The 26,983-nt window shown below is 44.8% G+C and overlaps 1 protein-coding gene across 8 annotated transcripts; it reads left to right on the top strand.

Annotated features, from left to right (window-relative positions):
- The first annotated feature begins 1,144 nt into the window (after nt 1–1,144).
- dot1l (DOT1-like histone H3K79 methyltransferase) lies at nt 1,145–25,756 on the top strand. 8 transcript variants are annotated; one of them, XM_052074716.1, is made up of 29 exons: nt 1,145–1,859; nt 7,484–7,527; nt 7,641–7,715; nt 8,155–8,218; nt 8,658–8,886; nt 8,983–9,077; nt 9,450–9,512; nt 9,597–9,652; nt 9,732–9,811; nt 10,062–10,130; nt 10,235–10,341; nt 10,703–10,744; nt 10,824–10,919; nt 11,375–11,615; nt 11,736–11,849; nt 11,947–12,038; nt 12,835–12,936; nt 13,443–13,580; nt 13,674–13,799; nt 13,917–14,109; nt 14,203–14,353; nt 14,425–14,524; nt 14,595–14,744; nt 14,838–14,880; nt 15,965–16,545; nt 16,615–16,820; nt 17,539–17,612; nt 17,755–18,420; nt 19,913–25,756. In XM_052074716.1, exons 1-29 carry the CDS (start codon nt 1,779–1,781, stop codon nt 20,452–20,454), a joined length of 4,620 nt encoding a protein of 1,539 aa, XP_051930676.1. In that variant the 5' UTR covers nt 1,145–1,778; the 3' UTR covers nt 20,455–25,756. The 8 variants fall into 8 exon arrangements, 7 of the variants coding, with proteins under 7 accessions (XP_051930676.1, XP_051930673.1, XP_051930675.1 ...); XR_007963779.1 differs by having other exon boundaries at nt 1,146–1,859; nt 13,917–14,353; nt 19,913–20,548; nt 21,540–25,756; XM_052074718.1 differs by having other exon boundaries at nt 1,152–1,859; nt 13,917–14,353; nt 17,755–18,252; nt 18,321–18,420; nt 21,540–25,756.
- The last annotated feature ends 1,227 nt before the right edge of the window (nt 25,757–26,983 follow it).

Genomic DNA, 26,983 nt, shown 5'->3' with positions numbered 1-26,983 from the left:
ATCAAATGATGTAATGCTGTCAGAATAATTACTGATCATGTAAGTGATCATTCCGCACTGTTAAAGGGTGATTCAATGTGGTTTGCTGTAAATCGATTGTTGTAGTTTGAATAAGAAGTGATGATAGGTGACATTAGCCCCCCCTCCCCACCACCCACAAAAAAACATGTTTTCTGGTCATTGTCAGCATATGATGATGTAATACTGACAGAACTGGATTGTTGGGAAGTCTTTGTCATTCATTTGAGACATGACTTGAGGTGATTTGTTGCAACAGGGTTTTGATGAGTTTCATAAGAGGAGAAATTATTGTAAGGGCGGCCCGGTAGTCCAGTGGTTAGCACGTCGGCTTCACAGTGCAGAGTTAACGGGTTCAATTCCAGCTCCGGCCTCTCTGTGTGGAGTTTGCATGTTCTCCCCGGGCCTGCGTGGGTTTTCTCCGGGTGCTCCGGTTTCCTCCCACATTCCAAAAACATGCATGGCAGGCTGATTGGGCGCTCTAAATTGTCCCTCGGTGTGAGTGTGGGCGTGGATGGTTGTTCGTCTCTGTGTGCCCTGCAATTGGCTGGCAACTGATTCAGGGTGTCCCCCGCCTACTGCCCGGAGACAGCTGGGATAGTTTCCAGCACCCCTGGCGACCCTAGTGAGGATCAAGCGGTTCGGAAAATGGATGGATGGATGGAGAAATTATTGTAATTTTTTTGGCACAGCAGCAGCCCCCCCCCCAATTTTAGGTGAAAGTGCAATGCAATTTCTGCTTTAATTTGTCCAAGTGCTTGTCTTTAAACCAAAACGGCAAAAGAATGGTTTATGCAGAAGTTTGGGATTCAACTTGACCTGGAGCCCAGACGTAAGTCTCGTTGAATATCAGTGGGGTGACCTGAAGAAAGCGGGGAACGCAAGACACATTTTTGAGCGCTTGGATGTATGTAAATGTAGATAAATGTTTGGACTGTTTGTCAAAAAATCTAAGAGTCCGTGGGTTCCTTGAAAGATATCATTTTTACTGTTGTTATTGTTTTGAGTCACATAAATATGAGTGAATTTACCGGCTATGGGCTCTAAACAAATTATATAAAACAGGTTTTAATATTCAGTTTTGTTTTGTTTTGTTTTGTTTTTGCAGTACTGTTCTGTTTTGATAACGGGTGTTCAAATTCCGTGTTGGAATTCTTGGAAAACCTGTCATCGATTATGAATGACGCTTATGGTTAAGGAGCCAATCCAGTTGAGCTTTAAAAACGTGTCAGGGCTGTCACGTGATCTCGTCAACCCCTCGCCAAGTGACGTTCTTCCTAATCATTTTACATTCTTTTAAAATATTCATATTATTGGTTTGGACTCGTTACTAGCTTGAATGTGTGAATATTTACCTGGCAAAAAAATAATGATAAAAGTGTCACGTCGTCACCGGCTGTCATGGTTTCCTGACCTCAATGCCCCTCCTCTTTTGTGACGTAGACTTCCCCTGTGTGTGGCCTCCTGCCATAGTTTTTCAATGCCGGGCAAGATGGCGGCCACACAGACGAGGTGTTATTGCCAGTGGTCATAAAGGGGGCATTTTTATTCACAATTCGGAACTGAGTCAGACGTCATTGTGTGCCAATTCCCCGCCGCGACGCCTATTTTGGGTGGCTCTTTTTTGCCGTTGGGTTTTTTCTTTCCTTCGAAAAACGTTTTGATCCACCGCAACATGTTCACGTTGTAGCTCGCGGAGAGCAAGTCTACCAGCTAGTCTCGCTCGCTAGCCGCAACCCCAAGCCGCCGTCAAGTGGAGAATGGGAGAAAAGCTGGAGCTGAGGCTCAAATCGCCGGTTGGAGCAGAAGCCGCTGGCTACCCGTGGCCCTTACCGGTTTACGTAAGTGTTATTATTCGTCAACGCACTGTGGAATAGAGCTTGTGCATTTGTATTCTGTATGTTTTGGCTTTGTCCCCCCCCCCCCCCCCCCTCCCGGTGCTAGCCACTTCCGAGCTCGGGCACGCTAGTGTGCTTAGGACAGCGCCGGTGTGTCAACTAAGGACCTGGGCACACGTTCACATTGTTTCACCTTACCTCTTAATGTTGTCGCGTTAATTAGAGCAGTGGTTCTAAAACTGCAATCGAAGAGTCGTAAATGATGAATCATTTCGAATATATGCAATGTATTTTCTGAGTGTATGGGGCACTAATAAAACATAGTCAACCGATAACTCCTTCCTGCCTCAGCTATGACCCAATTCAAAAGCTCTGGTGTTGTGGGGAAATACTGTTTCCCATAAATCTGTCACCCCTGCATGCAGCAGTTGTAGTTGTCTCGCGTTGTTTTCTAGTGTACAGTTGAGGCAAGGCAGCAAATGCACTTGGAACAAGCAACTCGATGAGGTTTCTCAACTGACAGAAAAATATGAACAGTGGTTGCATGCTCTTGTCGTCTTTTTAATACTTTGCTGAGGTGTCTGATCGGGACTAATGAGCAGAAATAAGTGACTCGGGTGCTAAAGAAAATGTGAGGGGCATTCTTAGCACTGTTGTCCAACACCTGACAGCTTTAGAATACATTAAAGGAGTGCCTTGATTGTCTGTTTGTGTGTCCTCCAATGTTTGTGTCATCAAAGTACACATTCTTATGCTGCTCCATGGCAGTAAATGCAGGCACATACATTTGTTTTTCCTCGCTAAGACTGAACATCTGTTAGTACTTACTGTAACGCATACCTTATAGCAGCACGTGGCCACAGTGGCAAGGCTGTTTTTGTCCCGAAGGCTGGATTTACACTGTATGGTTCAATTATTCACAATTCCCTTTTAACACCTAAATTTTTTTTAACTGTCTATTACCACGTGCATTATTAAAATGACAGTCATTCTATATTTACTGTTGATAAATTATTTTCTTCTCACATCTGCCTTTTGGCAAAAGCCAAACAGCATTTGCGCGTGTGTGTGCGTGTGTGTGTGCGTGTGTGTGTGTGAGTCTCGTATCTGATAAGTAATCAGATATTTATCCACATTTGGATTAGGCTCCCTTCCCATCGAAAGATGTCCAACTCCATGCATTTTGTTTCTATTTACATGACCTTGACGTCAAAGCTCGAGCAATTAAATATTTTTCGAATAAAGTCTTTATCCTTCTAATGATCCCGTAATTAATGTAGTTGAATAAAATTCGATTTCTACATTATTAAAGACATTCTACCATGTAAGTTTTATTTTTGTTCCGTTGGTTGCCGTCTTCACATAATCACATTATTTGATATGTTCGATTAATTGTCACCTTACTGCAGTGTAAATTGAGGCCAAGATTCATGGTGTTGACATTAAGTGATAACTTGGGTCTCTCGTGCTTTCACTGATCATTGAGCTTCCAAAGACTTGCTGCTGGTAGTTTGTGTGCTACTGTCTGGGACCCCTGAAGAGGCGGAAACGAAAGTGGTTGTCGTGTCGTCTTAGCGAGACTCATGAACTGAACCGTGTTTCTATTCTGTTGTGATTGCGGTGAGACCGTAAGCAGTGAAAAAAGAAATGGTGGAAATTCTCAGAATACCCGTGGGTGGTTTCTTTTCTGTAAGTTTCCCCTCCGGCAACATTAAGTACGGAAATAGTGTCATCGCAGTCACAGCCACTCCAGGCTATGCTTGGGTGTAAATGTTGACCCTCCCTTTTTACGCTCCTGATAACACTCTGTCAACTGCCTTGACGAGCTCGCGCGTTTCCTTTTGTTGTGGTCCGCATAGCTACACGTACAAGAACAGGCATGGCAGGAATTGGCGATGCTTGGGCCTGTGTCATGTGACCATGTCACTGAAGCACACCCCCGACTGTTTTCAGAGGGGCACGACTTCCTCTCTCCTCCCTATGTCCATATGGTCCAAACTACAGAGGGCTGGATGGAAGTAGCAGTCACATTCCTACGTTCTGTCTTAAATGGCAGCTTATAGCAGTCAATTCCACTCCATGACTGATGATTGCATCACTCTCACCCACATTGCATGGGTGCAGTGTTGAAAACGTTTCCCCCCCACACTCACACACACAACCAGACTATTGTGTTGTAGTACAAGGCGCACGCGCTTATCAACTGCTTTGGATGCCCACACACAATGACCTCACATTGACAGAATTTATTGTTCGAGTCACTTTTACTTATTTGAGCAATGACTATCGTAAGAATGCAATGTAAGTGGGCTGCTTTCTGCACCCGAAAATCATCTATAAATCAATTTTCTCTAGTGGTTGTTCTCTTTTGGGTCAGCCGTCATGACTTTGGGGCAAGAGGCAAAGTATACGCTGGACTGGTCGCAAGCCAATATCTGGGCACACGAAGCAATTGAATGTGCCAACCACAAAGTTATCCTGCTTGGGAAATCAACATGCTGGAGAAAAAGTCCTTAAAAATGGCTAAATAAGCCCGCAAAAGTCCTTAAAAGGGCCATAAATATCCTGTGGCATACATTGTACAGCCCCCATGGCTACGACATATTTAGATTTTTACGTTGTCTCTCGAGAGTGTGTTTCAGTAAGCGGTATCAAGGTACTTTATGCATGTATCATAAGCATTTTGGTACATGCAATGTTATCAGGACCACTTGAACCCTTTCAAGGGCAGCGATGGACAGCCTATCATGATATTGGTTGACAGGTTATCATTATTGGTGCCTGAAAGGGTTAACATGAACCGTAACACAACTGGCAAAAAGACAAGTATAGTACTTAACCGCCTTTGCCGTTAACACAGATACCAGTGAAGCGGGATGCTGCCGTCACGAGATATGCTCAATTTCGACATCAGATTCCGTCTCCGTGAGCAACGCGTTGAGGCAGTCGCTTTCAAAACAACTTTATGTAATGTCAAGTGTATATTCTCCTTCTCCTAACAACCCTTCTTGAGGCTGCAAAAAGCCAAAGCCCGTAACACTCTCCGAATGGAATTAAAATCTTTTCCCCAATGTCATGTGTAACTGCGGTTTCTCAAAGTTGCATGCGACTTTTGAGGCCTAAACAAGGCTCATCGTCCAAATTCCATGACTTTTTCCTTTGAAAATGGGGACAAATGGCAGCCAGTGGCTGTGTTGTCCCTTTTAAGCAAGGGTTCAATTCAGTTCAGTTAAACACACAGAGCAAAGAAAAGGTCTTTTCGGGACAAGGCCTGCGCTATCGGTCGCTGTGGAGATGCCGGCGCATGAAATTATGACTTCATTGTACCCCGAAGGCTGAATCAGTCAGTCTGTCGTCCTCCGTGCCGCCCGTCACCCTCGCGTCCTGTTGATTTTTGTATGACTGTGCTCACAGTATACAGTGAGTTGAGAGCACGTCTACCTTTATTTTTAGCCTCGGCTCTTAGTTGCCGTGTGTGATCTCTGCGATCACGTGACTTCCCTCATGTGGCAACCCGCACGCATACTGAGCATTTTATATGTATTGGTGTCATCGCGAAAGGGTGTTAGCGCGTTGGGGTTGGGAGGGGTAGGGTGGACTTAGCTGCGAGATAGCTTGTGGTTGTGTTGATAATTTACTGCGCTGACAGGAATAGCCTTTCCTGTGCGCCTTTGAATGTGCGCGCCGGCAGCTTGTGGGGTGTTGGCGGGAAGTATTGCGCGGGAATCCGCAGCCTGTGAGCTTTTAGCGCAGGCCGCAGAACAGCTGACAAGTAGACGGTTTTTCCCTCCGCGCCCACCAGCCTGGTCTTCCTCTCCGCTTCTCTGCACTCCTCCGCCTCTCCTTGCTTTCACTTTCACTTTCACCCTCCCACCCCCACACACATACCTCTTGCTGCCACCTCACTTGTCTTTTCTCACTTTCTCCTTCCCTGCGTTCCCCTTCGACCAGAGGGCACTCCCTTGGCCGCGCACCGCCGTGTGAGTAGGGAAAGTGGGTCAGTGGGTCATCTCAGGCTCACGCTGCAACTGGAGCGCCGCGTTGCTCCCGCGCACTGCAGTCAAGATTGCCGTCTAACCCTGCAGATGATTCGATTTTATTCAGGATGTCTGAGGACACGAGTTGCTATTTTTAAACAAAATGAAGGAAAGATTAGCCGGTGAGAAGTTTACCCCACAGGAAACAATGGAAATCAAACCCATCAGAGCGCCTTTTACTAATTGTACAGACAGCGTTTTTCCATTCTCAACTGTCGTAAGTGAAAGTGTGTAAGTCGTCTGACTTTAAAAAAAAATTGCATTCAAGCTTTCCAAGTTGTGCAACTTCAGAGGCCTGTTTTGAGGGGCGTTCGGTCACTTTTCCGTTGTGCGTTTTTGCTTTCTTTTCCAATCCATATATGTCTCGGACTGAAACTGAAAACTAAAGTAGATACATGCATTACTAGAGATCTGATGCGGAGGCCTGGAACACACTTTTGCAGTATGCTAACTATATGAACATCACTATCCCAGCTCACGTGTGCCGTTTTAAAAAGCTTCTCCTAGCATACGACAACAACTTGATAGCACGGTCCCAATACCATTGTTGTCACAAATTTTTTGTTGTAACATTTTTAAGAGTATGCAGAGGCTGTGTGACAATTACACCAGGGCACAGTCTAGTCACCTGCGTTTTTATGATTTTTTTTTTTTTTGAACTGTAATACACGTGTTCAACCCTTTCAGGGACAACGGTTACGGCAATGATCTGCTTATCAGGTTACAGGGTGCATGAAGGGGTAAAAGTAATCAATAGTTATAAATCCTCAAACCAAAATAGCTCCTACAGGTGAACTTTATCCCCTTTCTCATATTCCGTGTTGCGGTTATGTAAAATTGCACCGACACATATTACTGGTACCCAGTCACTTTCTGAGTTGCTCTTCGAACCATAACAGAGGGGAGACACTCACTCTTCTCGCCTTGCGTCGATCCAATTTTTGCTGTTTCATATGCTAAAGTCCTCAAATCAAAGTCGGTGCTACCCTTTTAAGAAAAATGTAAACATACAAGGTATGTTTGTATCGCACGATGGTGGTTAAGACTCTTGTGAATGACCTCATGTTCCATCGTATTAAAATAGTTGTTCTACTTGTGTTTTTTTGTTGTTGTTGTTTTCAGTCCTCTAGAATAAAAAACAGGCTTGCGAGGTTCTTTCAAGACTGTAAATTGTCCATAGGTGTGTGAATATGCGAGGAGATTGTTGTTTTTATATATGTGCCTTGCGATAAGTTGGTGACCAGTCCGTGGAAAGGTCCTCTTACCTAAATTTAGCTGGGATAGGCTATAAAATATCATTTCATTTCCTAATATGACAAGCCATGTTTGTGTTGGACTCCAAACGTTGCAGCAGGCCTCCGTGTGTCACAACTGAGAAAAGCGTTTGTAATCATGAAGTCATTTGCCTCTCACTTTGCTTGTGAGGAATAAGGTGAGGTGCATGAGTGTACGCATGTGTCATCCTGTTCCGTTACAGCTCATTTCTGCAGTGGTTTTTCGCCATTCATGTTGTTGTTTTTTTTCCTCCCAGACTCTTATGTTCCGATTTGCCGTGACGTTGTAGTAATTGGCTCTTGCTTCTCTTACCAGGATAAACACCACGATGCTGCCCACGAAATCATCGAGACCATTCGGTAAGCGTCGCCTCTGCACCCTGACTCAACCCACCGCTTGTTGGTTTGTTTTTATTGCCGTGTCACTGTGTCAGGTGCATCGCTTTGTGACTAAATTGTGCGTGTTTTCTTAGGTGGGTGTGCGAGGAGATTCCAGACCTCAAGCTGGCAATGGAGAACTATGTGCTCATCGACTACGACACCAAGAGGTGAGCCTCAGAATGACAAGCACCCCACTTCAAAGCATCACTGATGGTGGCATATTGTGCATTGTAAACTCGGTGCAGCTCTGCTTACCTCTCGGCTTTGACATGAGACCAGGGGCGTCGCACCCGAGGGTCGGTTAACTCCTCACTCGAGTATATAAGACGTTTACCACCGTAAAATAAAACACTCAGCGTATGTCGCAAGAGTCTGAATATGAATATGCAACTGTTGATCAATTATTTTCTCTTGCATTTTTTTTTTGTTTTCTTAATACGGCTTGTTGAGGTTGGTTTCACAAAAAGCCAAAGATTAACTTAATTTTGAATTCTACAATGTCTGTTTCTGCTCTGTTTTCACCACGCAAATGCCAATATGATGTCTCTAATCTTGTGTTTTTGTTGTTGTTGTTTTTTTGGGGGGGGGCTATTTTAATTGAAACAGTTATGAGAGTATGCAGAGACTGTGCGACAAATACAACAGGGCCATTGACAGCATTCACCAGCTGGTAAGCAACAAGTCAAGTCAATGTGAAATGATTACAAACTTTTCTGTCAGCTAACAGATGTGGAACAGTTAACTACTCCAACTCAGCAATTTCTCCTTTAAAAAAAAAAAAAAAATCCAATATAGAACATACCGTTGTGATCAGAGGCATGGGTTATTCATTTTCGAACTGTTACTAAGTTACCAGAATCATTATTTTTCAAGTGTGGGTTAAAAAAAAGCATTAAGAATAAGAAAACCTTTATTCATCTCACAATGGAGAAAATCCATTAGCAGCGGCTAAAGATAATTCAGCTACTAAGCAGAGGAAATATCTCATCAAAATTACCAAAAGAATATACCTTCACAACATTGAAACGGGTAAAAAAAAACACAGGTAAAAAAAAAAAAAATTTTTTTTGAAACATTACAATAAAATTAAATGTACTCTGTCTCTCTAGTGGAAAGGGACGACTCAGCCCATGAAGTTGAACAAGCGCCCGTCCAACGGGCTGCTGCGACACATCCTCCAACAGGTGTACAACCACTCTGTGACCGACCCGGAAAAGCTGAACAACTACGAGCCCTTCTCGCCCGAGGTTTACGGCGAGACTTCCTTCGACCTGGTGGCGCAGATCATCGACGAAATGGAAATGATGGAGGACGACACCTTCGTAGACCTCGGCAGCGGTGAGCCCGACCGTACAGTGGCATGAAATCCCCAGCGCGCGAGTCCTCGAGTCCCGTTGTTTTGTCAAGAAGAAGTCAAACGCTCGTCCTGTGTAGGTGTGGGTCAGGTGGTGCTGCAGGTTGCGGCAGCAACCAACTGTAAACACTACTACGGCGTTGAGAAAGCAGATATTCCAGCAACCTATGCAGAGGTAACACTCATGCGCGCACGCAACTCAGAATCATTTGAAAATGGATGAATTTCAGATCAATTAGGCCAAAAATTGTCTCTTTCTCTAATTGTGGCGACAGTAGAACATTTCTTTCCTGGTTAAGTCAATGTCAGGTTCATTTCGATTCATACCATGACATCTTCATGTAGCCCAAGAGTTCTCGTTTTATTCGATCATGACAAAGTTCGAGGTTTACGTCCTCTCATAAATTCGGTATACGATAATCGAAAAGGTGCTTTGATTTGGTTAGACTGGCATGTCAGCAAATTTCAATCAGAAGGGTGCCCGTCGAGGTGCCCTGTGGTCCTTCTACTTCGGTTATTTATTTAGTCATGTTGATATTTCTCACAGAGCATGGACAAAGAGTTTAAAAAGTGGATGAAATGGTATGGCAAGAAACACGGGGAGTACACTGTAAGTGGGTAGCACACGCATTTCTAAAACCAACGTCACGAAAAGGGGTGAAAGTGCTCAAGAATTCTTGTCTTTCATTTTCAGCTGGAGAGAGGAGATTTTCTGTCTGAAGAATGGAAAGAAAGGATCGCCACCACAAGGTTGACATAAAAAAATTCATTGTATGAGCAAAGTTGTGAGTCATATTCTGACTGGTGCTTCTTTCTTTCTGTCTTGCAGTATTATTTTTGTGAATAATTTTGCCTTTGGTCCAGAGGTAGATCATCAGCTTAAGGAACGTTTTGCGAACATGAAGGAAGGTTCGTATGCAGCTGAGAGATTACGTCAAGAAATCCCATTGCATATTTGCATATTTTTCCAAATGCCGGCTTTCCCTTTCATGCATCATCCATTATAAAATGCCCTCGGAAATACCTTAATTCGACCCATTCTCCTCATATTTAGACCATTAAATGTCTTTTTGGAGTGTCTTCCATTATTGCTGTCATCATGAAGTCCACTGTCTATCTTGCACCACACATTTAAATTCATTTGAGTTTTACTTTTCAGGTGGGAAGATTGTATCTTCCAAACCATTTGCACCTTTAAACTTTCGAATTAACAGCCGAAACTTGAGTGGTAAGTACCTCGCTATTTTTTTTTTTTTGGACTACACATTTTAATCTCTGTAGTGACCAGTGATTTTTACGGATAGCTTTGACGCTCCTCTCTGTCACCTGTAGATATAGGCACAATAATGCGTGTGGTAGAGCTCTCGCCACTGAGGGGTTCTGTGTCCTGGACTGGAAAGCCAGTCTCCTACTATCTGCACACCATAGACCGCACCATAGTAAGGAGAACTACTCTACACTTTGAACATAATTCATATTCAGTCAACATCCTTTCCACCTTCAAGAACCGCTGGCAAATATGACATTTCCTTTTTCAAATTGTGTCACTAAAGCCAATGTGTAGTGAACTCTCCAGACATGCTTCGTATTTCAATGTCTGGTCAATTTAGAAGGAAATATATGCTGACTATCTCAAACTGATGATTGATTATTCCTTTGGGTTGGCATTCAGAGACAAAACAGTCAGCAATTATTTGGCAGCTGATTCTTTACTCAACATCTTCACTTATGACTCCTCCTCAAGCATTTTTATTTCGGCGTAACTTGTTTTTTGTTTGTTTCTGTGTCCCCGATTTACAGCTTGAAAACTACTTTGCTAGTCTCATCAATCCTAAACTCAGGGTAAGTCCTGATATGTGATGAAATGCCCCGCCGTAACCTATTGAAGTGTCTGTGTCAAACTCTTCCAATATCTCAACAGGAAGAGCAAGAGGCAGCTCGACGACGTCAGCAGAAAGATATTAAGGACAGCAAAAGCAATAGCACCACACCCACCAAAACCAAGGAGCAAAACAAGGTAGCTTTTCCTGCCGTGATTGTAGCGGGACTCAAACTTTTTGTCTGGCATGGAACTGGTTTTACGTAAATTTTTGACAGAATGGACTAGAAACTAATGGGCGCATGATTAAAGCCACACCTCACCAATGCACTGACTGTAATTGTTTCCATTGAACAAGGCAAGACATTGACACATTGTGTTCCTGTATTTGTGGCTGTAAAAAGTCTGCATACCCGCAATTACATAAATAATGAAACCAAGACCACCATTATCATGACCTGTAATTTGTGCAACCTAATTGGAAAACAAATGAAGTCTTTAGAGCAGGGAAATTAGAAGTAATGTGCACACCCTCTTAGAAAACTGTGGATTTGTCTGAGATGAGACGATGTGTACATGTTTGACATTTACGGAGGCGCAGATGGACGCCCCTGATTTTTCCAAATTTCCTTCAAACTGTTCACCATGTACAGTACCTGTATTCGGTACTCCAGCAGGATTCCTGTGGGGAGGAAGAGCAGCGCCTCCCATTGGTGAGTGTGGTCAAGCCCGCCGCCAAGTCCCGCCAAACCAAACTCTTGGCCAAGGGTCGCAAGCTGAACAACAAAAAGAGGGGTCGACCCAAGAAGGCGGCGCCGGCTAGCGACAAGAAGAAGAATCAGAGCGCGTTGGATTTGCTGCATGCCAAGACCCTTTCTGCAGCGCCCCCTCAGGGTCAGAGGAACACGCAGTGCTGTGCACCCTTTTCATTTTAGTATTAGGAAGATATATATCGTCATTTGCTCGCGTGTGCGCTTTTGAGACCGGTGTTCTTTGTGCTTGCTGTGTGCACAGATGCATACCTGCAACCGCGGAGTCCCTTTTACCAACTACCTCCTAAGGTCCAGCACTACCCAGCCAATCAACTGCTGCTGAGCCCAACCCCTCCGGGTCTGCAACAACTGCTAGGTAAGCCGAGGAGAAATCTGGGCATCCAGATTGCGGTTTTCGGTGAAGTCGCAGAGAACCCTTTGGATTGATTGACGTGTCGCCGGTCTTTCAACAGACAACATCAAAGTTCAATACCTCCAGTTTATGGCCTACATGAAGACTTCTCAGTACCAATCCAATCTACAGCAGCTTTTAGAGCAGGAGAAGGTAAAAGACTCCACTTTTTTTGTTCTTGTATGGAAGGTGCAAAGTCACACTTTTTTATTTCTTTAAAATATCGATAACCTTCTCCCATTTGCAAAATAATTTCGATGCGAAATGTGCAGAATAGCCTTCTTCAAGCGGTTCTATTTGGTCCAATATTCCTGGCAGATGAGACAGCTGACTTTCTCATGAATATTTGACATGTATATGTGATTTGCTTTGCTCCGTTCTCAAATTAAATGTGATAAACGGCTTTGCAGCGATTGGTGCCATGCAGTATCTCAAGCGCTCAATGCAATCGCGTTTTGAGCCTTCGATGTCAGCTCTTACCATGACTATGAAGGCAGAATTTACCAACCATTGGACGTGGGCTGGGTTGAGACCGTTGTTAGACAGCTTTGATCTCTGACTACTGATGTGTTGAGGCAAGAATAATCATAAAAGCTGCCAAGATAAAACGGTACCCTAAATCTGACCGCATGTCGTCTTCTGGTTTAACTTGCTATGTTGACGATTGATGCCAGTGTGGTCCGCTGATGTGAAGTAGTTCAATATTACTTTTAGAATACGAATACTTAAGACCGGTGGAGTAGCTTGCGTCATGTTTACAAAGTCATCCTCAGTTAAATTGTGCTTCATACGGCTATTGCACTCAATCAACAAAGTGGATACAAACTTATACCAGACTCAACGAAATCAATTTTGATGGCAGGGGACCTTCAACTCAGACCTTCAAGTCGTTCACGGGTTAACTGTCCATCTTGAGTCTAAAGTCCTGTGCTTTGGCTTTTGTCTTTAGCAAAAACACAGGGATTTGTCCACGCAGGCAGAGCAGCTCCATTCCATCTGTCAGTCTCAGAAGGACAAGATCAAAGGTCTCTTTCAGACCAAACTGGATGAGGTGAGTGCGACCAATGTTTAAAATGGCAGGAAAAGGAAAAACCAATCACCTGTGTCGTTAGTGGAATACCACAGTCAGTGATTCGATATCTTGTATTCATTCATTACCTTTGATCACTTCCCATTTTTCAAATCTAGTTTTGCCATTGAAACCAATTATAATTGGAATAATTTGTTCCAGACTCCAAAGTGCCTTGGTCATAAAACCGAACCTTTTCACATTTTAGTCCTAGATGTCATTGCAGCTAACCAATTTTACTATAAATAGATTGGAAACATTCATTATAATTGGACTTTTAGGTGTACTTTTTATGGTGTTTTTCCTGAAATATTTGTTCAATCTCCAAATATTACAAGCTTTAACTCGCCCGACTTTCAAGGTACCGTCATGTAGTTTCTTGGTTGCAAGTACATGACGCAGATGCGTCACGGTGTCGTTGTCATCAAGGACGCTCTTGTCTGACACGTTGAAAAGTGATCATGTTTTTGTCTGTTTGCGGGGGTTAGCTGGGAGTGAAAGCTCTCACTGTGGAGGACCTGCTGCAGGCCCAGAAGGAGATCTCGTCCCACAACCATCAATTGAAAGAGCAGACCAAACAGCTTGAGAGAGACATGGCTTTACTTCGAGATCACAGCGTGCTGCTGGTGAGACACCGCTGCTGCTGCCAAGTTGCTTTCAATGTGTCGTTTCATTTTTGGGGGGTATTGAGGAGTGTTTAAACCGAGTTTGGGTTCCAGCTAAAGTCTCGATGTGAGGAGCTAAAGTTGGATTGGGGCTCTTTGTGTCTGGAGAGTCTGCTGAAAGAGAAGCTGGCCCTGCGGAGACAAATCTCTGAGAAGCAGAGACACTGCTTAGAGTTGCAGGTAGGTCTCCCTTGTTTTGCCATTTTGAGTAAAATTGACCTTTTTTTTAATGGCAGCATCATAGTGATACATTCCACGACTAGTGAAGCATGTCGACGTTCCCTCTGCTGTTTATAGATTAGCATTGTGGAGCTGGAAAAAAGTCAGAGGCAACAGGAGCTGCTTCAACTCAAATCGTACAGCCCTCACGAGGGCTCCCCTTTCCGCAAGAACCCGGAATCCCGTTCGTCCGCCGACGTGGACGCCCCCAAGTTCGGCCTGCCCTCGGTCCCAACTCTCAACGGCATAAGCCCAGAACGCTCTATCAACGGTACCGGCTCGCCTTCTTTGGAGCGCGGGAACACCAAGACGGAGGTTCTCTCACGCTATCTGCCAATCTCTCCCGACCACGACGCCGCCGCAGCCACGCCCGAGGCTCGACAGAGGCAGCACGTCTCCCACGCTCTTCCCGACTACACGCGCTTCTCCCCCGCTAAAATTGCCTTGCGCAGGCACCTCAACCAGGAACCCACAGCCGCGGGCCACTTGAGAGGCCCCGGGCCGCCCACACACAGGTGTGCGAAGCTGCTAAAAGCTCCTGAAGCTTGGTGATTTGTTGTCATAGCATCAATATGTTCTTTTTCAGAGGGGAAATGGGTGGCGTTAACTCTCCTCTCGGAGCCAAGCAGGGCAGCCCATCTCCTCATGCGTTGGATGCTCAGAATACACCGAAAAGCACCGAGAGGGTGATTGATTTTTCATTTATGTGTTATGTGAGATGGTCTTCTGGTTTCTAAAGAGCCATTTTCCCTTCAGGGTGGAAAGGAGAAGAGTCCGTCTGTTCAGGCAGACAACAGTATCACAAGCCTTCCAATAAGTATTCCGCTGAGCACTGTTCACCCAAGCAAACTTCCAGTCAGCATTCCGCTCGCCAGTGTGGTGCTACCCAGTCGGGCTGAGAGACTGGTGAGTATTTTCAACACCCTGAAAGGTTTCGCCTTTTATTTGACATCACTATATGCTGTTTTTTTTTGTTTTTGTTTTTGTGCATCGTTGCAGAGAAGTACTCCCAGTCCTGTCTCTCAGGCCTGTCAAACCAACGGTAAGGAACTTCTGTACATTTAATTTGATTCGAAAACAGCCCTGGGAATAGACCTTGATGAATTGTTTCCCACCGGGTTATGCAGAGACTTCTCGGTTTACAACATCCCCGACATCCGACGCCCAGAGGTCTCGAGTGGTGTGCAATGTACTTACTAGTTTGCGCTGCAAAATGTTGTCGCAAGATCCGAAGAAGGCCCCTCTCCGTTCAGGCTTTTTCATTTTATTATTTTAGATTTGTGGCATAGATTTGTTTTTCGATATTGTCGATGAAATTATATTCACAGCGCTTCATTTTTTTCCCCACATTATATGTTGCAGCCTTGTTTATGGCTCCGGTCGGGTCAGGTGTCTCCCAACCTTGAAGGTTCAATCTTCAGAGCTCCTGTTACCAGGGCAATACGCACCCCCGGTTGCTCCTGATGCTGCGGCACCATTCGGTAATTCGGAGACGTTGTTTATAGTGCTTTGAATGTAGCACTATACAAGTGAAAGCACGGACCCAGAATAGATCGAACCCTCAGAACTGAGCTCTCTGATCATGAGAGAGATTCCAGGATGAAAACCAGTTTCCGTGCCGTCTAAACGTCGTCGGTCAAAGGTGACATTTGGATTTATCTTTGAGCAGGATAATGAGTCTTAGTAACGTCAGGACAATTCTGAATGTCCTTGAGGTGGGCCAGCCAAAGCCCGGTCCGATTTAACAATTCCTGGGTGTGGGGGGGGGGGGGCGGTCTGTAAATGGCTGTGCGCCAACACCCTCCAGGTAGTGCCAAGCATGTTTTTGTTCATGGGATTTCTTTGGGTTTTTTTCCATTTCTAAGTCATTTGCAACAAATTCAAAATCAGTTTTTCTTGCCCTCATGGTCTATTGTGTGTCGAATTCTGTGGCGGAGAAACTTCATTTATTCCAATTTTAGAAGCAGTAACACTGTAACTTGTACGGTGTGGAAAGAAGCTGTGAATACGTTCCCAATGCCCTTCGTGTTCTTTCGCAAATTGTTGAAAATAATGAACCAAATGACTGCTCTACATGGAGCGCCTACACTGTAATTGGGCTTCATCATCTCTGTTGTTCACTGTAGGATATTCATCTAGCTCAGGGCTCATGAATGGAGGTCCCCACTCAGAGGAACAAAATGGTGCTTCTTCATCGCCTCCGCACGCAAACACACCCTTGGCGGGACCCATGAGCAGAGGAGGTCCGATCCAGAGCCCCCCGCTCGGCACCGGAGGGGTTCTTCATTATGCAGACGGACCCCCAAGGATTCTTTCCGAAGATGGCCAGGAACGCCAAGAGACCGAGTCCGACACTGAGCCCCAGGACAATGAACTGCGGAGGAGAATTTTTTTCTCCTCCTCTTCCTCCTCCTCGTCTTCGTCATCGGGCAGTGGCGGATTGCGCCTCCATCACCACGCCGGCAGCTCGACCAAGCAGGGATACCACAGTAACCACGGAAACCACAACCACCAGTCGCCCGGCACGCAGCGCGCGCACACGCCCCCCACGCACGGCCTCACTCCTCAAGAAGGACGCAAACGGGGGCGGCGGAAGCGCGGCTCTACGGGGACTAGCGCAACCAGCGGCTCACCAAAGAGGAGGACCTTTCCCGGCGTCAGTGCGAACAACCACTCCTCCGGGTCCCCGCTCAACATCAATTCCATGGTTCGTCCCCCCCCGACAAACATTTGACCCCCCTAGCTTGAAGTGTGAGCTCATGTCTGTCATCAACAGGTAAACAACATTAACCAGCCACTGGAAATCGCCGCCATCTCCTCACCGGAGCAATCAAGCCGCAGCCCCGGCGCGTCAACCCTGGACCAGCCTCCTGTTCTGAAGAGGGAGCGCCCCCTGGAGGTCAACGGCACTAGTCGTTACTCCTCCGCGCCTAGCACTGATGACGAGGACTCGGGATACCCGGCAGAAAGCACCAGTTTACGGTAACTCCCTTCAAACCAGTCATTCCTACTACATGTTGTTTATCATTTAATGTGTGTTTATATTCAAGGCGCAAGTGTTGTCCGTTCAAATATTAACTGTAAATACGGCTGATTATTATTGGCACGGACCAACTTCTTCCTACGTCGTTGCCGTAGGAAGAAAATTCCGTCATAAACTGAAGACCACCTTTGGATGACAACCAATAGTCTGTTTTAATGAGAATCACTCAATTAATCCGTTTTAATCCAGGTTCTGGTATCACCCCTGGGACTCGTATTTTCACGTCATGATCCTGAAGTCAAACCAGTATTTTTCAAAATACCTTTGAAAACAAACTTATGTCATCTTAATAAACCTATTCGGAGTGAGGCTAAAGTAAAAAATTAAAAGACATAAATACGGCCACAAAATGCCTTCAAACTATTGAGAAAGATCAACTGCGTTGGTTATAAATAAAAAAAATAATTGTAATAACTTTGATTTACACAGAACCTTTTAAGGGACCAAGTATTTCCAAGTATTTAAAAAGATTGAAATTAAAACAAGAAAACGTGCATTGATTTTGAGTTGTCTTGATTTCACTTTATATTTTTGACTTGCTGTGACATCTTTTTAGGACCAAAGCTTTACTCAAATGTTGTGATTCGAAGTATAAGGTGACTCGTTCATCACACAGCGGCATTTCTGTGGATTTTTCTGTGCCTGCTTCCGTTGTAGGATTGAAAGGAAAATTGCTACGATATCCTTGGAGAGCAGAGACGGACCCGGGAGACTCGGTGAAAGTGAAAGAGGTAATGAGCAATGCTTCACGTTTTCACAATTTGAAACATTTTCCGCCTGTTTTAATAGCATGCTTGTTGGACGCTTTGTCAAAGTACCGCAAAAAAGAGAGGAAAAAAGTCTCCATTTCCCACTTCCTGTTGCGTTTGCTAGGCAGGAAGTCGGGCTGCAGCAGCGGTCACAGCACAGGCAGCGAGGCCTCCTCCTCATCCTTGTCCTCTACAAGCAAATGGAAGTCAACCTTTTCACCCATTTCTGACCCCAAGCAACCCAACTCTGACCTCAGACAAGGGGGCTCTCCGTTTGGTATGGGAGCGTCAAACTCGGACGCCGATTACAAACAACACCATCAACAGCCCAGGAAGGGAAACGATGGCGAGTTATCCGGCTACACGAATCCCAACCCTTTCTTGAGCCAAGAGGCTGGCAACCGAAGCACTGTTAGCGGAGGAGGTCAGGCTGGCAACGGTTCTGACCCCCGCCAGATTGTACAGAAGCAGAAGGCCCCTCGGGATTGGGAGCTAAAGACAAGTAGCGGCCATTCCAGTCAGAACATCTTCATAGCCGCCGCCGCCGCCAGTAGCGGCGGAGGCATTCTGAGCGGCAAAGTCGGTGGAAGCCCTGTCAATGTTTCGACAGGATCCTCAGTGGGTCAGTACCTGGGCTCTCAGTTCCCACTTGGAGGGACCTCGGTCTTACAGTCGTTGTTCGGGGCCCAGACAGGAAGCTCCGGCGCCAGCGCCAACACACGACTGGTCAACGGACACTCTGGCCTGGGCAGCTTCTCTAGCGCCGGGCTTGCAGGCGGAGCGGCAGGAGGTGAGTGAATACGGTTTTGTTTTCGGGTTTTATTCGTCCCGGTGTCAGTAGCGTTAAAGAGTCCCGAGTGAGGGATAGCGTTAGCCTTCCTGTGAAAGGGAACAGAACAGGCCCGCTAACAGTGAGGTAAGTGGAGGTTCAAGCTGTTGCTGCTACGTCCGGCTAGCTGCGTTGCTGTGCTGTGCTTTGACTGGCTGCTTGGCTGCAGTTGCAAACACCCTCGGAAAACGCTGCATGGAAACAAAAGAAAGTGACAGTCAATTTGAGCCGACTAAAATGTTTAGGTTGGCTGTTTAGTTATTTCCCGTGGGTGGGTGTTTGTCAGAGTCATTTCACTTGCACACTAAAACCTAATTTTGGATTTAAAGGAGACATGTTATGGATTTATTTTGCACCACGATTTTAAGAGTACCCGAAGGCGCCTTGACTTTGCTCGGCATACGGTACGGTACGTATGGTAGAAAGAATTCCGGCTAACTTAATATCCACTTGTTACACTCGGATCGAATTGTTTTGTGGGTGCAGTTTGGTCTCCATAGTAGGAGGTGGTCACCCTTCCGCATCCAAACTGCAAATTATTGGCCCTTGAAGTCTCCACCGAAAAATGAATTGGGTTGTCATTCATTTTTGAGTTCAGGAGCCACACTCTTCTAAATTTGTCCTGCTGTATTGGTGCGAGCAATTACAAATATCTTTTTTTATAATATTCACATTACATGATCTAAAGTACTTGTACAAGCTCTAGTAATCATTGCATGTTGACGTCAATGTCCACATGTCTGAAAACAAAATAAATGCTGCTTGTTAAATGTATGCATACTAATAATAAACGTTGTGGCAGGGAATCAACAAAATCCAAAAGCGTTCCTTCCACCAAATCAAATCAACCTCTTAAATTATGTAAATTTCCTCAGTGTGGGACAAATAAAGGATATCTTAAACTGAAGCTCTTGACTGGCATTTTTGCAATATTTAGTGGTTCAAAATATTTCGGTGTATTTAGGCATTCATTCTCACAAAAATAAAATGTAGCGGCAGGAGAAAATTCGCCACATGTGACTTGAATTGGAAAAAAAAATTAAATTGATACACATGGCCTCGGTCATCCCAAAAAACAACAACAAACATACTGTACATGCAGGGCCAAGTCCCTCTGTAACGCCCCAGCCAGATGCAAAGCTTGTCCCTCAGTCTTATTTGTGTAACTTTGAACACAAAAGGTTTACAAGGCCCAGACAGTCCATTTTCCGAGCATAATATGTCCCCTTTCAAAGCAAATCCAGTTGTTCTTTTGAAAGGAACAGTGATCTGACTCTGTTTTGCTTTGTATGTGCTTATCTGGAGACCGGCTTGGCGCTACCTCGCTCAGCCCTTGCTTCTCTCCCCCTCCCCACCCCTCAACCTCCTCCTCCTCCTCTTCTTTGCTCCTCGTATCTGCTTCCCTGCTGTCTTGCCCCCTCGACTTCCTCCATTTCTGCTATATGATTTGCAGGTTCCTTTCACCACGCGGTTCCCTCAGTGTCCTCCCATCAGTTTGGGGTGTCGCTGCCCACCTCCGGAGGCCTCGGCTCTCTGCTCAGTCTCTCCTCCCCCCAAACCGCTTCGGCGCCCTCGCCTCTCCCTCTCACCCCGTCGCAGGCCCAGCATAGTCGCACCCAGTCGGTGCTGCACAGCCCCTCCGCCCCCACGCACTCTCTGCCCCCTCCGCCGCCCCTGCACAGCGCCCCCTCCTCCTCCACGCCCGCCAACACCCCCCCGCCGCCCCATTCGTCCCGTCTCCCGCACGCCTCGCTTCATCACCCGAGGGTCCACGCCCTCGCTGTTTCCTCTTCCCCCTGTGTCGTTCTCTCCGCCCCCCCTTCTTCCTCTTTGTCGTCCCCCACGTCTCGTCCATACGCAGTGCACTACTCGCCCCGCTTGCCACCGCCGCCTCCCGCCAGCAGCTCAGGTGGTGGCGGGAGCATGCGGAGGACTCAGGGCACACATGGCACCTTCACCACCACCACCCCGCTCCCTGGCTCCCGACCGAGATAGGTTTTGGGGTTGAGGGGCTGGGGGAGGTTGTGTTGTGGGCAGATAGAGAGAGAGAGCGGGACTTATGGGGAGTTCATTGTTCTAAATGAACAAGGTAAGTTAATCCTGCAATATTAGAATGACATTTTTGAGTATGACGTGGTGTTTGCCCCTTTTCCACTGCAAGTCTGGGTATGGGTCAATATCATCAATCCATTCATTTTCTACTACGCTGGACCCCTGCACACATGCAATTCAGCACCTATTAACATTTTTGTTGTTGTTGGAAATCCATCCATCCATTTTCCAATCCGCTTATCCTAGGGTGGCTGGAGGCTATCCCAGCCGTCTTCCAGCAGTAGGCAGGGTACATCCTGAACCGGTTGCCAGCTAATCGCAGGGGTGCACACACAGACGAAGGAACACCCATTCTTTCTCACACTCACACCTAGGGACAATTAGAGTGTTCAATCAGCCTGCCATGCATGTTTTTGGAATGTGGGAGGAAACCGGAGCACCCGGAGAAAACCCACGCAGGCCCGGGGAGAACGTGCAAACTCCACACAGGGAGGTCGGAGCTGGAATCTAATCCAGTACCTCCCCACTGTGAGGTCGACGCACTAACAACAGGAGCACCTTAAAACTTTTTTTCATAGAAAAAGCTAACTGGAGGTCAAGGATTTGTTTGCGTTAAAATTTTGGCTTTTGTTTCTCATACGTTTATAACGGCAATTCTACACAGATTTTCGCTATTGGCGGCTGGCCAGCTACGAAGTAACCTCTCCTTTACTCACAAACTTATGTATGTACTTACTGCCCTCTAGTGGATGATAACGCAACTGTTCTGCTTGTCACTATGCTGCTCTACATCAACAAAGGTACTTTTTCTGGAGCGAAATAATACTTTTTGAACAAATTAAGTGAAATTTGATCATAAGCAATAATAAGGCCTGCCAAGAGGCTAACCTAGATCACCCGAGTACTCGAAACGGTACCTGGTAAGCTTCAATAGCAAGTGGAACCTCGCATTGGAAAAGGGGCAATGCTCTCTTTTTATGGGTCAGTAAAATGACCGAGCACATGTTTTGTTTTGTTTGGCCTTTCAGGTAATTGCTGAAAACTACCTCATCATTAAAAAAAAAAAACAACAACAACAAAACTATGCAAATATCCAGGTGTGGACCCAAGGCACTCTGCTCCTCGCTCACTGGTGCTTTAATAAGTCGAGACTACCGGATCGCCTCCAAGACTGACTTCTGTACTGGGACACACACACACACACACAGACACACACTCATGTACAAACACAAACGCTGCAGCGATCATGAGCGGAATTCAAAGGAACCGGTCTTGTTTCGGTCTCAATTTTTTTTAGAAAGCAGAAAGAAATGAATTAATGCAACAAGCACACGACTTCCTCTTTTGGAGGAGCCACTTCCTGCTTGACCTATTCATTGGTATCTGCGCAGATGTCACAAGCGCGTCTTTATTTTAGTTTTGTTTTTTTCTGACATCTGAACTATGTAACAAGATGAGGAAAGTCGTGTTTTGATGACGTTCACACTGGATAACAACATACAGTTGCATTTGTAGCATTATGGTTTGTATCATTAGGATCCAGCCATCCTTTCATTCAAATGGTGAAAAAGCGCTTGAATGGAACTAGTCCGGCTGCTTTCAGTTCACAGAGCTGAGATTTTCTAACTGGATCAAAGCAATTCCGTTTTTCTTTTTCTCCTCAGTAACATCAGACTTTTTATATACATAATCAGTGGAGGTTCCGGACTTGTCGAAGGACATTTAAAAAAAAAAAAAGCATTGACTCCAAAATCTGTTCATTTCTGCCTAGCAACAGTCAAGGCGTGAACACGAATCAATATTCTGCTACTAAATGGTGCTCTGTGTTCGTTCTCTCTGGCACTGCTGTCGAGTTAAGTGAAGCTAAATCCAGGTAGATAATATCAATAATAATGACAGGAAGAAAAAAAAACTGAAGCGCTGCACGTGTTTCTGTATTTATCATCATTATTATTATTCATGTTTTTCCAAGTGGCACTACTTTGAGACCTTCTCAAAGCAGGATTTTTTTTAACCTTCTTAAGCTGAAATGTGTATATTTATTTGAGCTGCTGGGTGCTGCGGATGGACACCGAGGTTTTACGACTCTAAAACGCGCGAAACACACACACACACACACACACATCCTCACACACTGGGAAAATCTTTTTACCATTTGCCACAACAAACTACTGGACTACTTCACACTTTTTTTTTGGGTGTTGTCGTTTTTGTGTTTGTACTGTGAATATGATTAATTCTCTTTACTGTACAGTTAGACTTATATATTTATGTCCCCCTATTTCCCTTTTTTTTCTTTTCTAAAAAAAAAAAATCCTGAAATATGTTGTACAATGCAATATAGTATGTGAGTCGCTGTCAGAAAACAATGGTGCTAAATTTGGACCGTGCCTGATTTAATTTATTCTTCCAGTGGAAAAACATCCCAAAAAAAATCAAAGGCGACACATTGTGCTAAACACAGGGATTTCTTTTTTTTTTTATTTTGTATTTTTTGTAAACTCCCCTTTTTTGGCCTTTAAATTTCTTCTATTTAATATTGTATTGGGGTGTCCAACACTTTTGGATAAACATTCAGTGGACAAAAAAAACACACCACTGTTTTGTACAAAATTGCCAATGCAAAGCTATATTTAATAATATGTAATTACATATGTCTATATATATATATATATATAGATATATATATATATGAGGAAAAGAAATTCTATCGGTGCTGCATTGTGACTCCCACATTCAATCTTCAGCCACCACATGACCTTAACATGCCCAGGTGCTGTGGCGGAGCGAACACGACAGGATGTTTTCCTGTCTTTTTTTTGTGGTTGTTGTTTGTTTTGTTTTCATTTTCTTAAACTCTGCAGGAAAAAAACAAACAAACGGTGCTTCTGTTTTAAACATGAAATTGAACAATTAATGGTGCAAACAAAGCGACGTGTCTTATGATGAATTTTCGGGGTACTGCAAGAGCCGCACTTGTTTTTTGAGTGTGTCTTGTGTTTTGAACACAATTGCTGACTTGCGGCCCACGGTGACATTTTTTAAGAACCAAGAACATTTTGCAGAACCTGATAGGGAACAAAAAAAGTTCCTAGAAAGGAAACCCACAAATGCCCATTATACATTGCTCACAAAAGGTTTCATATTTTGGGCTTTCGGTTGAAATTTAGAGATGTCAGCCACGACTGCTGCATTGTTAGCAAGATTTATTCGTGATCGTGCGGCAAATACTAAATGTTACTGGTTTGGAATGTTTGTTCCTGGCATGTACAATCATTTATCAAAATCAAAAAAAGAGGTAATAAAACGATCCCGTCGGGCAGAAATGTTGCTTGTTTCGCATCGCTTCTGCATTTCCTCAGATACTTGTTCACTGTAGTCGGTGATCTCTCCATTTACTTCTTTATAACTTGAGTGTGCTAATCGTCGGTGGATATTCCACCAGAGTTTCAGCACAGCTCCTCAAGCACAGCGTAGCGGCCCCCTCGCGGACCAGACTTTGTCACCTGAGAGTAAGACGTATAGAGAGGGATGATTCTACCCTCCCTGACACCTCAATTCTCCCTGCCCGCCTCTTCACTTTTCACAGATAATACGAGAACATCTAAAACAGGCTGGATAGGGGCTCTCGAGGACCGGACTTGGGCACATTTGTATTAGTCCAGTCATGGATCAAGAACCCGTTTTCAAGTTTGCCATTTGGCTCCTTGTTATTGAGCAGTGAATTGTGCAAAAAGTGCTCAAATGCTAAACAGTCGGACATGTACATTCCAAAAGGTTAGTGATGGTTCAAGCGCATTTTCGGTTGATCTTGAAATTTCCTCCCAAAGCCCAATATGCTTGACTTTGAGTCATGTATATCTCGTATCTGAGCTGATGTTACCCCCCTCCCCCACTCTCGTTCATTTGTCGCAAGCACTGTCTTTTTTTTTTTTTTTAAATCATAGGTATCACTTCCCTCATCTTTCTTCAGTTTTGTCTTACAGATTGCTGTCCTGTTTGTAGAACCGCTAGTCAGACAAGACAGTTTGGTGCTCCTTCAACATCGTTCAAAATGCCACTCCTCGAGCTGTTGCTTCGCTTTCTCGCCAGTAAATTTTCCACGGAGGGCTCATCCGGGCAGCTTTTCGGGATGTGCAAGTGAGAACCTGCATTTTTGTCGCAGCTTCCAGACAGTTTTGTAGCGCATTGAAATCAGAGTTTGAAATACACGGCACATTATTGTCGCGTCTGCAGTACGATGTCTGGTCAAAATACACAAAGGTGGACAAGTAGCCTCAGAAGGTCAACGCAATTCCAGGTTTGTGTTAGTTTTGGTTTCACAGAGAAAATGGGTTGATAGATATCGATTGCGTTAGCTGTTGGACATTTAGCTTTCCCCGGAGAACATAACACGATTCGTGCTTGTTTCTGAACCGTACGGTATGTCCTGTTTTGCCTTCAAAAAGGTGTCTGAATTCCGTCAGTTTCTTTGTTATACAAAAAAAATAGATGAAATTATCCAAAATATGGATTAAATTACAGTCTGAACTTCCGTGGGCCATATAAATTGATGTAGCGGGCCAGATCCGGCCCCTCGCCCTCGAGTTTGACACCTGCCCCTTAAAGGTAGAAAGGAAGTTGATCATGAACATTTGTTGTTGTAGTTTTTTTTTAACTCGGAAGACAAACATTATTTTTAAAAAAGCAGTTTCTTTTGAGGTTTGGAGATGGACCCCCCCCCTTGATTGGGAGTATGAAGCGACCATCTTGTAGAACCCGAAACCTTGCTGTCCAAGGCCTCAAATGCTCAGTCCTGCCAAAGCACTTACCTCAGGAACTTTTTTTAACGCATCTTTAAACTTGGTCGCTATATCTGAAAGGACAATCTTTGTGGGGGAAGTAAGAAAATAACGTGAGCCATTTGGGCACACTCGGGGTTCTCACTGGCACATCCGTCCAGCCTCGGGAAACTCCGCGAGTCAGCGTCAACCTCTCAAACTAAGGCATGGCGGCGCCTTTTTTTCCCCGCATGCGGTGATCCTGCACCGTGAATGGTGTTGACTGTTTGAGGGAGGTGTTGGAGGGTTGGGGGAGAGCAGCTAGGAGAAGGTGCAATGACGGCAAAGCCCGGCTTGTCGTGGAATCGTGTTTAAAGTGTGGTGATGGTGCTTTCATCCTAAAATGTAATCATGACAAATGGAATATTTGTGTTGCTTTTCGCCCACTCTGCATTTTATGAATAGTAATAAAATGTTTCATATGATCTTTGCATTATGCCTTCACATTTATTGTTGCCCGTAAAGGAATTTGATCGATTATTCAGGATTCCTGAGCCAAAATAGCTGATGTGAAAGGTAAGATGTGTCGTTCCAATTGCTAGAGGCTCAATAAACACTGATCTTCTTTGGGGGGGAATGTGTGTAAAAAGTTTGATTATTAATTTGCAATTAGTCTTTAATGGCTTTGGTAGTTTTATTTTTCAATATTTTCTCCAATGTGGCATAAAGGAACCAAAATTCAGTCCAGTATGCTGATCAGACAGACATTTTCCCCCCCAAAAATCGTGGAAAGTTTATTTCCGTAATTCCCAAACAAATTTAGAAGGTTTAGATACTGTTTTGAAAATACCATATTTTCATTGAATACATGTGATCCTATTTTTTTTCACCCCTGCAAAAAATTAGAAGTACGTGGGAATCCTTGTATTCAAATTTTTGGAAGTCCTGTTTTTGTGGGTTTTACAAGCTGGAAACCCAAATTATGTTTTTTTTAAAATGACCCCAAAATGCTTGGAATCGTTTAAATTGTGGGCCCAAAAAGCCATAATCGATGAAAGTTGAACTTTTTTTTTTAATAGAATAATGGAAATTCATGTTCATGAAGTATCAATTTGAGGTGAGGAATTTGTCTTCATGGGACGTGTGAGCTGACAGTGAGGACTTCCTTTGAGCACGAGGCGTCTCTCAGATTAAACGTTTGCGTTCTCACGACGTCCATTTGAAGCGAGGCATTTTTACAAACTATTTGAGGAGGTGTTTATTTGTCTTTGAGACATCCTCAGGTTGTCGTCTACTCGAGGTGAGGCACGTCATTGCTGGTTCTGCAACGTCAGTTTGAACAGAGGTGTTTTGCCGCTGAAGGACAAATCAACTTTTGACCAGGCACACTTTATAACCTGTTCTTTCAAACGTTGCCCATTTTTCCGTGTATTTGTGGATCCCATGCAGGAAAAACCGGCATTCCCAAGTAGGTGACGGAAGTTGTTTGGTCCTGCTAAGTTCGAACAATTTGTCAAACGTGAACTTCCCACTCGAGTCGTGTCCTCCATGTCCGTATCACGGGAATTGTCTCACTGTCACCCGCAGCATTCTTCTCATTTCAAAAGGAGCTACGCGGCGAAGAAACAAGGCCGATGTCGAGAGAAGACCACCCAACGAGTCTCCTCGGAAGTCGGGACCTCTGCTCAAGGGGAAGTCTACCACCTGTGCTC

Source organism: Hippocampus zosterae, chromosome 8 (assembly GCF_025434085.1).
Source record: "Hippocampus zosterae strain Florida chromosome 8, ASM2543408v3, whole genome shotgun sequence".
Taxonomy (NCBI): Eukaryota; Metazoa; Chordata; class Actinopteri; order Syngnathiformes; family Syngnathidae; genus Hippocampus; species Hippocampus zosterae.
Note: the sequence above shows the minus strand (reverse complement) of the source record. Positions and strands in the feature narration are given on the sequence as shown.